This window comes from Rana temporaria, chromosome 2, assembly GCF_905171775.1.
Source record: "Rana temporaria chromosome 2, aRanTem1.1, whole genome shotgun sequence".
Lineage (NCBI taxonomy): Eukaryota > Metazoa > Chordata > Amphibia > Anura > Ranidae > Rana > Rana temporaria.
In genome coordinates this window covers 53080486-53092636 of record NC_053490.1, presented here as the reverse complement: position 1 = coordinate 53092636, position 12151 = coordinate 53080486, and the positions used below count along the sequence as shown (strand labels likewise).

At 40.3% G+C, this 12151-nt stretch overlaps 1 protein-coding gene across 1 annotated transcript in view; it reads right to left on the bottom strand.

The window, feature by feature from the left end:
• CNTN5 (contactin 5) overlaps positions 1 to 12151 on the bottom strand; it is a 2004044-nt gene that overhangs the window by 151033 nt on the left and 1840860 nt on the right. The window contains exon 19 of the mRNA XM_040340187.1: positions 4136 to 4294. Coding sequence (XP_040196121.1) covers positions 4136 to 4294 — 159 coding nt within the window. The remainder of the gene's footprint in view (positions 1 to 4135; positions 4295 to 12151) is intronic.

Genomic DNA, 12151 nt, shown 5'->3' with positions numbered 1-12151 from the left:
CACCGATAACGGCGATCTCGCGGCGGATTCGCCGCGGAGACCGCCATTATCGTTAACACGGCCGCCCACAGAAGAGATGAATATCTCGATTGTGGCAGCAGCTGCTACCGTTACCGAGATATTCATCTCTAAAGTGATGACGTATAACGGCGGTGGGCGGTCGGCAAGTAGTTAAATCTGACATTTCAGCTTTTTAAAAAGCACATATAGATGATCTAGGAAGGAAGCCATGTGCTTGCCCTTAGGGTCAGGGAGGAATTTTGCCAATACTGGAGCAAATTGAATCATGCTTTATGAGGGTTTTTTTGCTTTCCTATGGGTTCTGTGGTTAGAAGCTCTTTGATTTGTTTTACAGTTTATTTTTTCATTGTCCTAAAGGTCATGTTGCCTGCAGTTGTAAAATCTTCACACTTAGGGTCTCTACAAAGGCTGCAACCAATATGATGGGGGCTCCAACTTCCCTAACAGATTCAGAACTTGCTTTATATTATAGAGAGGATTTCAAAAGTGGTGTCACCCCCAGGAAGTAGGGACATTTAAAAAGTGGGTATGCTGTGTAGCGACTATGGCCCGGATTCACATAGAGTTGGGCGGACATTACGCCGATGTAACGCAAATGCCGTACGCCACGCCGACGCATCGCAGAGAGGCAAGCATGGAATTCAGGAAGTCAGTGCTCCCAACGCTGCGTCGGCGTGGCGTAGGTTTCGAAGGCGCAGGCCGGCGTAGGTGGAAGTGGGCTTGACCCATGCAAATGAGGCGTGACCCCATGCAAATGATGGTCCGAGCGCCAGACAAGTACGTTTAACGAACTGCGCATGCGCTGTGACGTGGACGCATCCCCCTGCGCATGCTTACAACCACGTCGGGAACAACTGCCTAAGATACGCCGGATCACTGCATACGCCATTAACGTAACCTACACCCAGTCAGACACATGTCCAACGTAAAATACGCTGGCTTGGCTGGCTTGTGTTCCCTGGTGCAGACCTTTGCATGTCTGCTGCTGGGTTACACCTCCTTTATGGGGCTTAACTTTAAGCCGGACGTACAACTTATGCGCACCTCTCGTAGTCTGCGTCGGGCGCACGCAGGTTCGTGAATCGCCGTATTTCCCTCATTTGCATATTTAAATGACTAATAAATGGGAGCGGCACCATGCTCCCAGCCTAAATGTGGCCCACTCTATGCCGGCGTAAGCAAGATACGTTGGCGGGGTGTAGCCTGGTTTTAGCCGCATCTCTGTTTGTGGGACTTGTGCACAGATACGACGGCGCACATTTGCACTTACGTCGGCGTAACTTGTTATACGTCGGCGTAAGTGCTTTGTGAATCTGGGCCTATGCATACAACCATCATGAAGCAAACTATGGCATCACCTAAATCTCCTGTAAAAAAAGATCACAGGTCTTGGGGAAACTTTGGAGACTGGGCTCATGTTGCCTATCTTCAGGATATACATTTTAATAAAGCAAACCCTCCTAAATGTTATAGTTTTATCCAAAAAAAAATTACCACACTCTCCAGACTCCAAATCAATAAGGGTCTTCATTCCTATCTCTAGATCCCTGCCTTCGTCTTTTCAAGACCAAATGACCAGATGATCAGGGCAGATTTATCTTCCTCAAGAGGAGTATCAGTGAGCAACCAGTAATGCTAGTAAACGTACTGTATACCTCCGGTTAGAAAGGATTCTTGGAGGTTTGTTTTGAAGATCTAAGGCTGGCCTTGCACGGTTGGTACTTTTAGTAAGTTTTTGTTCAACCAGTGGACTAAACTTAAACATTTTTTTTGCCTTTTTCCATCCCAACCCCCGAAGTGGCACCTGCCGACTCATACCTGAAATATTAAAAGAAAAACTCTACAGACTGAAAGAGAAGTCAATAGAGGGCTCATCTAGCATGCAGACACTAGAGACTGAATCCTTTTTCTCTCAAGTTAACCAAGCATACTCACACATTGACTATTTCCTAGTGCACCAATCTATTTTTAAATACAAATATTATATTTTTATGCTTGAATAGCACAATTCCCATGTTCAAAAACAGAGATTTCATTTTTATTATCACTGTAGGGGACACCAGAGAATATGTGACTACATTATTCTAATAGAGTCATTTTATGCAGGTCAGTGAACCTGTGTTCTTTTCAAACATCCAGATATGTTCAGGAGAGATATTATGAGGGTTAAAGGAAAAGTGAAGTCTCCACTTTCATATCTTGTTAATAGATGGCAGAACTAATATATGATGAGTACTGACACACTGCGTAGGTTCTCCTCTATCTCCTCAGTTGTTGGCAGGTTATTACAGTGAATGGTGGTTTTGCTACTTTTTATGAAATGAAACCTTGTACTGGGCCCTCGTCAGTATGATTTAAGCAACATGCCAAGACTGATCTCGTAACAGCGGAAGTTGCTGATCCCATTAAAATGCACTGGGATATGCAAGTTATTTATGATTACGCTGAGTTATGCTCAAGCAACAAACAACATACTCGTACACCCAGCAAATCCAGAGATGTTCTTCTGTGATCTGCTACTCCCTGGCTACATGCTGGGTCTTGTGCTGCCATCTTCCTTTCTCACATCAATAGGAACCAGCTCTTTCGTCTGGGTTCTTGCAGCCGGTACCCGATAACAAGACATCAGGTTTGCCCCCCTTCAGCCACTGTCTGTAGGCTAATAATTCCCAGGATATCTAAAATGGATATACCAGAAGTTTGCTGGAGCAGTACTTGCATCATTCTCTGCTAGACAAAAATGGAGGCAAGAGGCACGCCAGAGCAAGATACAACAAAAAAATTTACTTTCAAGATTTGGGATGAGGAGAGGGTAAAAAAGATCCAAACTGCTTTTTTTGAAGGCCACCTAAAGCCGACAACATATTTAAAAAGAAGGGAGCTGCACTGGGCCATCGTAAAAATCACTTCTTCATTACAAGACCCATGACAGGTGGACAATACAGAAAACATATTATCATATGCCATATCATATGCAATATCATACAACACCGGAAGGCTTATATTTAAATCAAAGCAGATTTAAAATGCAGGAACGCTTAGTCAAAATGCTAAAAAAAAAACGTGCTACTTCCCATATTGGCAATACGTTGTAAAGAATCTTGGAATCAGGTTAATTGGAGTTTTCCTACGGTGTTTATCAGGGCTTTTTTTTCAGCCGAAACATAGAGGAACACAGTCCCGGATCCTCCAGCACTGAATGTATGCAATGGCAAGGCGTGATGGGGTGTGATGGAGGGTCTACTGATGCTGGCTGCTGGGGTGCCTTTTGTTTCTGGAGGGGATCTACTTTTGCGTGGCAATCAATTGTTGCTGGTGGAGGATCTTTTGTGACTGGGGTTTACTGGAAGGGATCTACTGTTTAGGGAGGAGACTACTGTTTCTGGCTGCTGGAGAGTCTATTAATGATGTTGGCTGCTGGGGGTCTATTGTTGGGGGGGGGGGGGGGTGTCTATTACTGCTGGCTGTAGGGGATCTATTTAATTGCTTTTCTTGTTATCATTAACAAATTCCCTTCAGATTACTTAGAATCACAAAATAATAGGAACAAACTGAAGAAAAGGCAGGATCAATGAAAAGCGTTTATTGATCCTGTGCCTCTGATGTCTTTGTACCAGAGGAATTTTTAAACCGTCTTCAATAAAGGGGTTAACAGAGTGTGGCCGTCCAGCCTTTTATTCAATTTGTTCCTATATGCAGAGCCAGCACCTGTTTCCATCAGAAGGTGGGAAATATTATAAGATGTCTGCCTAGAGTGGTGTTCACTTGTTATTTGTATACCAAAATGATACATGCCCTATATTCTCTAAAAGGGACCGTACTGAGAGCTGGGTAGAGGGGGGGACCAAGGGTCAGTGCTCAGAGCTGGGTAGGGGCGGAACCAAGGATCAGTGCTTGGAGGTAGGTAGGGGGCAAAGACACAAAGTGACTTAGAAGGGTGGAGTTTCTGCACCTATTCTCTGAGAAAAAAAAAACACTGGTGCTTATAGGATGTACTGTAAGTTACTGGTACTTTTTATTCTGATCAAACGTCTGCTTTAATAGCATGCCTGTGTTCTGATTCTATATATATATATACAACATTTTGTCCTTTTAAGCCGGGAATCAAGCCTACCTGTTCTCACAGTCTGCCAGCCTAATGAGAAAGGGCTCCGGGCTTGTAAATTGTAACAGAGGATGGGGCTGTGATTGTCAGCTCCAGGACTCCAGGACAGCGTTGCTGTAGTCTCGGTTATTTCCTCCACGATCACCACCCCTGGGGGACCAGGTGGACCTGAAAAACAAACATCAAATTGAATGATCAAGTGTAACAGTGCGAAAAAGCATAGGTAATGTTTGCAACAAAGCTGGCTTCCAAGTGGATGTGAAAACATTTGTAGAACCACATGGCTAGCACTCCCGCGCATCCAGCTATATGTAGGACTTCGTTTGTCAGGCACTGGTCTGTTGTGTTTATATTGGCCTTATATGGCAAAAATACAATACGTCATTTTTGGAGTGTATTACCTACTGATACATTTTATTAGGACTATAATATAAGAATATCTTTTAATTATGATGAATGTTTGCAGTAGATTTGAGCAGCAGAATTCATTTTACTGCATACGTGTTTTCTATTTTCTGTCATGTAGCTATTATTAGCTTAGTATTGTTTATCTTGTTTGGGGGATGTCATGTTATCAACTGTGCCACGTCTATATTTTACTTGTCAACACTTTGATTAATTTTCAAGGTGCAACAAGAAGAACTAGAAAGGGAAACACAAATCATAGTATAAATACTGATACATATCATGGATAATCACACATGCACATACCTCCCAACCTTCAGAGATGAAAGAGGGACACCTTATGGTGACATTCACAATTTCTGCATTGCCAGCACATGTCCCTGAATGCATATGGCCCTAAATGTGAGAACCACTCAGTACAGCACACAGCTGCCACGTATTTCAGCCTGTCATCAATTTTGACAGGCTAATGGCAGAGGAAACTGGACACTGCGCCTGTTCTTCATGGGTACCTGAAAACTCCAGGATTGATGCTGACAAGCCAAATCTCCAGACCTTAAGCACAAAGTTTGTGGGCAAAGGACACACATGCCACCTGTCATGCAGGTCACAAAACAATAATACTCCAGAAAATGATTGGTTAAACCCACAACTTGTTAGAAACGTTAGACACTCTCCTATGCAGCCCACTGCTCAGCCACTGTTTGCCACTAAGGCTCCCTCCACTTGCACAAGCCTGCAACGTTTTCTGTTGCCTGTTCCCCTCACTCAGCCGTGATTGGCTTGTGGGGCTATGGAGTTCATGTTGCTTGGTAGTGGCCCAACGCTGCCTGATCCTTTCTCCAGTCCTGGTTGGCAGGTGGCAATGGAACTCTCTATTTGTACATCACAAGCCCAGGGCTCTGGTCTTATGATAGCATTCTGCTTCTTAGCTCTCTACCCCTGCCTTGTTCTGGATTCTGCTGTTGCTGAGCCCTTGGCTGGACAACTGATTATTCTCTGATTACTAGCTGCCATGATTATTGCATTTTATTGCCTGCCCTGACACTTACTTGGAGTACAAATTACTATTTGATTGTGCCCTGCTCTGACCCTTGTTTGGATTATAGATTACTCTCTGATTGCCATCTGCCCTGATCCTTACTTGGATTACAGATTATTCCATAATTGCCGCCTGCCCAGACCCTTTGCTAAATTATGGACTCTGCCTTCACTCATTGCAAGTCAGCCAAGGCCACTGCACACTTAGTCACATCCAGTCACCAGCCCTGGTCACTCCTGCAAACATTACTGTCCTTAAATCTTGAAGTCATCTGACACATTGCATTACTTTCTTTGTCTGGGTTGCTGGGGAGCATACTAGTTCTGGGAATACAGCTCTGTGACCTAAATCCTGGGGATATTCCAAATACTGGTAGGCAATACTAGTCTTAAGGGAAAGGTGATTGCTATAGGGTAAACTGCACATTGGTCTGACGATTTTCACAGAACAGGGTGCAACCCTATAAACTTTACACAAGTACTGTATATTTACTTTTCCTTTATACTGGCTTTTTATTCAAATTTAGATGCAGTTCTTTAGAACAACCTTTTTCGCACAGGAGAACCCTTGAAACAACTTTCCTGTCTCTGGGAACCCCTAACAACCTCTGGTTGAGAAAGGCTGTTTTAGAGGTTGGATTAAGGCTGGGTTCACACTAGTGCCAGGGGCATCTCGCAGCAGGGGTCCAGTGTGTCTCTGTTCTCCATTATAGGGACGAATCAAGCCTGAATTTTTGCCTAAATTTGGCCCTGAAACTGAGCCAAAAATGAATAGGGCTCCTGTGCAACCCGTTCCACAGCTGCCATGGAGATATGTGAACCAGCTCCATAGAGAGCCGGTCACAATCTCCTGCCATGCGAATTGGCACTATTGTGAACCCAGCCTAAATGTATAACAATTTATACTTTCTACCAAATTGAGAGACAACTGAGCTGTATAGAGAAAGTTGGTTTCAAAGGGGCCATTCCTTTCAAGCCAGGAAGAGCTTGGAGCTATAAACACATATAAGTATACATCAACTTTTACAAGCCTTCCCTAGCTCACAGGTCACAGATGTAGAGGGATGGTTTTATAAAAGTTAATTAACTATATATATGTTTTTTTATTTTTTTATTTAACCTGTCATTAAAATCAAACTGACAATAAAAGATGTCCCGCAAAGAAGATAGTAAATACCGCTGCAGCTGCCCACACAACTGAACACTGCTGTAATGAAGAGAAATAACCCAACAAAGTCTCTTAAGTAACTGACACTTCCAGAAGTGTCAGATTCTTAGTCACTTGCTGCACTCAGTAGTTGACCTCCCGCTGACCCATACATCACTACTGCGTCCTGTGTCACTTTAACCACATTACTTTGACGTTTAATATCAGGGTTACAGCAGCAGCTAGTTGTCATAACCCTAGTATCATTTTTTTCTGTGGGCGATATGGCATTTACAAAAAGTAGGCAGAAAGTCAAGTAAGGACAAGATGGCCCCCCCTCGGCTCTATGCACTTGGAGGACACGAGCAACCTCCAACGTCACTTCTGGTAAAGGTAAATGAGAGATCTGGCATATTTTTGACCACAGATCTCTTAAAAAAGTAAACCTGTCCTACTTATTTTTTTTTTTCCATAAAAGTTTTTATTAGGAACAATATAATAATATACAATCTTCATATAAACAGAAGGCGATTGAACATCGCGAACATATACAGAATAAATGTACCCTATATAATGCCCTGTACGCACGATCGGATATCTGATGGAATCTAATCCGATGGATTTTTTCGTCGGATATCCGATGAAGCTGGCTTTCATCAGTCTTGCCTACACACCATCAGTTAAAAATCCGATTGTGTCCAACGCGGTGACAAAAAACACTACCACGTGCTGAGAAAAATTAAGTTCAATGCTTCAGAGCATGCGTCGACTTGATTCTGAGCATGCATGGATTTTTGACCGATGGATTTCCCCACAGACGATCGGTTTTTGATCCATAGGAAAAATATAAAACAGGTTCTATTTTTTTTCACCGATGGGAAAAAAACGATGGGGCCTACACACGATCGGTTTGTCCGATGAAAACGGTCCATCGGTCTGTTTTCATCAGACGAACGGATTGTATGTACAGGGCATTGCTCTTAAGAACACAGCGGAACACAACAAGTAATAATATTTATATTATAAGAAATGTTTACATAGAAATAAAATGGATCAAAAAATAAATAAAAATTAAAGAGACTGCGTGAAAATAAAAAACCATAATAAAATAAATAATAATAAAAAATTTAATATAGCGCCCCATTCCACCGTGCTTAAGTGCAAAAGCGAACACATATGTAAGTCGTGCCCACATATGTAAACAATGTTCAAACCACACTTTTGGGGTATCACTGCAATCGTTAGAGTGAGGGCAATAATTCTAGACCCTCTCTGTAACTAAACAGGTAACCTGTAAAAACTTTTAAAGCATCGTCTATAGAGATTTTTAGGTACCATGATTTGTTGCCTTTCCACAAGCGTGTGCACATTTTAAAACATGACATGTAAGATATCTGTTTACTCGGGTAACATCATCTTTAGGATTATACAAAAAATTGGGTTAATGTTAGTGTTTTTTTTTTTTTAAATAAAAAAAACTGTATTTTTCCCCGATTTTATGCATATCATAGAATGCGGCACAAATACAGTGTGACCTAAAATATTGCAACAATCACCATTTTATTCTCCAGGGTCTCTGCTTAAATATATATATACGGTATATATATATATATATATATATGGGGGTTGCAAAAGCAAGGAAAAAAAATAAAATATATTAGATGAACATTCGACTGTGCATAGTTGTATGTCACCAACATGGCACTGCGTCTGACATCACAACCTGCAATGTATATATTTACTGTTATATGATTGTAAAAAGTATCTGGCTATAGATTGTAAAATTTTTACAAGACTTACTTATATTGTGGGCAATATTTCCTATGAACAGTAAATGCCTGCTTTAATAGCATGTGTACCATGCGTAATACTATAGCAAGATGTATAGTACCGTTTATAACATTGCTGAACTTCTACATTGCAGCCTTGAGTTTGTGCGGATAGATCGATATCACTTTTGCACATTTGGACAATGGCTGAAGGAAAAAAAAGGAGCCATGTATGGTCAGCTTAAGGTGGCCATATTGCACAGGGGACATTAAAAGAACCAAGGTCTAAACATGGGTATACAATAAGTAGAATGTCTTTGAACATTTTTCGTTGAAGGGAATTTCTCTTTGTTTTTCCAATCATTTGTGGGATCAAATCAACAATTTTTTTGACCGCACTGAAGAGGAAATTTGAAGGAGTCCATTAATTCCAAAATTGAATGTTAAAAGCAAATAAAATCTTGAACACTTTTGAATGACCTTTGAGGATTTTCAGTTCTACTAATGTTTGTACACATTTTCGTACATATTTTCCTGAGAATTTTTATTTGAAATTCTTTTAGTGTATGCCCAGCTTAACTGCAAAGGGACAAAAAAGTACAGGCAGAGGTTGACAAGAGGTTTTCTTCTCTGACTGGAGTGTCACTTTAACTGATAAATGCAATCCATTATAAGAGCATTACATATATTACACTCGGACAATTGCATTTCAGAAAAGTTGAAATATTCAACGAAAAGCTTGTTGCCAGGGTTAGAGAGAACGTCTTTATGCTGAAGAAGCAAAGGCTGAGAAGTGGCAATGTATCACTCTGCAGTCACCAGTGAGGAATAGGTGACAGGCAAGCCGCGCTATGCAGATGTCATTCCCCTCATTGCAATATCATTACATTTAATGCCGGCCGGTAATCATTCATACTGTCAGATGGATGGTTAGCTTGGAGAATCCTTTCTTCCCAGGGGCTATATCATGCCTCACAATCGCTTGCCAGCAACAGGAGAATAACCAGTTTGGAACAAAATAAATGTAGAACCTTTGTAAGATCATCCAGAAAAAGACATCCCTGAATGTTCTCAAATGAATTCAATCACCACGGGAGACATTTCACTTTTTTCAGTATTAATGTTTTCCAAGACCTTTTGCCATTGTATTAAAATGAAAAAAAGAGACATCCTTCATTCAGAAGGTGGAATGTGAATTCATTTTATCGCTAACCCTAAAGGTTTAACCATATTTAAGCAATAGATAGGCCAGTATTGGAAAGAAGGCCACTGAGGACTATGGAGCACAAACATGCTTGCTCAAGGATCCTGGTCATAAAACTGTCTTTGACCTCTACAGTAATGCCCCGAACAAACGTTCGGACTTTCCGTCACAATTCCGCTCAAGCTTGGCTTGCATACACACGGTCACACAAAAGTTCTCTGAACTTTCGTCCGTCAAGAATGTGGTGACGTACAAAACTACGACGAGCCGAGAAAATTAAGTTGCTTCCGAGTATGCATCGAATTGTGTCCGAGAATGTGTCAGAATTGCTACAGACGATCAGATTTTCCAATAGGATTTTTTTTGTCTGAAAATATGAGAACCAGCTCTCAATCTTTTGTTGGCCGAAATTTCCGACAGCAAAAGTCCGATGGAGCATACACATGGTCGGAATTTCCATTCAATAGCTCACATGGGGCTTTTTCTGGCGGAATTCCCTATCATGTGTACAGGAATTAACATGTATGATGTTTTTCAGTGATTGAAGAAACTGAGCCTCCATGATTGAAAGAATTGTAATCCAATAAATGAAAGGGATGGGCCACGGAAAGTCAGGTTGGGGAGGAAATGGTTAAATAAGGATCCTCCAAATGTTGCAGGTTCAATTGCACATGGAAAGAAGCCCACAGTGTGCAGATAAATCATAGTAAGCAATTTCAGTACAGAAGAGGATCATATATGACTTTGCAATAATGAAGCTAACAATGGAGTTCCTCTTTAAAGAGTAACTTAACTTTTGTTGAGAAAAAAACATTCTCTTCTGGTTGATCTGTGTACATTGCAAGGATTTTACCAAACTTTGTTCCAGAGTTAACTTTTGTTATGCTGAAGAAATCATTGTGTGTTTGTCTGTGTCTGTGTGTAAAGTGAATATAATGGGAGTGGTTTCTTAATTATCAAAAACGTGCAGGGCTCTAATTAGGAGTATCTCACCGAAAATGACATTTTTGTCACAGGGGAAGCCTGAAATGTGACTTGCATCTTAGTTCAGACTTCTGGGAAAATCAGTGAACCAATCACTAGACATGTGCAATTTTTTTCGTTACGAATACGTTTTCCGTCAATTTTCGTTATTTTAGTTGATTCGTTAACATACGAATGAACGAACGGTTTAGCGCAATTAACGAATAACGATATTTTCAAAATAACGAATATGGAAAACAACGAAGATACGAAAGAAGAAAGAAACGAAAACATAGAAACAACGAAAATACCGAGCCCAAAAAAAAAAAAAAATTATTACGAAAAACAAAATGAACGAAAATGCAAACTTACTAATATTCAAAGAAAACAAACGAAATGCCGAACAAAGAATAAAAAACGAAAATCAAAACTAACAAAAAATAAATTACGAATCTTCGGAAAACGGAAATGAAAACAACGAAAATACGAAATAATGTAAATTAGCTTTCGTTAGTACTGAAATATTTCTGGACATTGACCAATAGCCACTGAGCGTTGTCCCTTTCCTCTGAAGAGGTTTGTTCCTTCCCCCAATGAGCTTCTTTCTCATTACCTCCTGGCTCCTTGTGTCTTTTTCTGTGTTAGACTGCAGTGCATCTAATTTCTAGATTTGTATTTGTAATATCTGACATATTTTAGTTTTCTTCTACGTCAGACTTCATTCTAGACAGGGTGTGTGTGCTAACTAAGACAGTCAAGTCAATCACAGTAAAGTACGAATTACAAAATTACGACGAGTAGTGTGTCGAATAAGCGTAAAATGTATTCTAACAGAATTACGAATGCAATCAAATCTACAAAAGTACGTTTTTACAATCAAAGGAAATTAGACATGAAAATACGAATGATCATAAAGCAACGAAGATATATTTCTTACGAAAATATGAACGCGGCATGATGGAAAATATAATGTAAATACGAATAGCAAAACAACGAAAATTAAACCAACGTAAAAACGAAGGAACGAATAAAATCATTTTAAAAATACGAACGCGGCAGAATACAAAATATAACGAAAATACGAATCTCGATTCAACAAAAAATAAACTAACAGAAAAAAACGGAAACGGAAAAAGTGTTACGAAAATACTAAAGAGTACGAATATGATAACTAACGCCTTACAAAATTACGACTTGTTACGAATCACGATAAACGAACAGAAACAAAACAGAAATAAACGGAAATTTTTGCTGTGCACATGTCTACCAATCACACAAGCAGGAAATTACATTTCTGGGGGGGCGTTCTGTACACATTCTGCGTACAGAACATCTCCAGGTTGCCATATTGCATTGTTTTTTTTTACAGAAAATTACAGCACTGCAGATTGAAAAGGAAAGGTCATTTTTAAAAACATTCAATTACAATATGACTTGTGTCGCAATTGTATATGCTATATTATTATTTTTTTATTATTTGCTAATTTTTTCTCCCA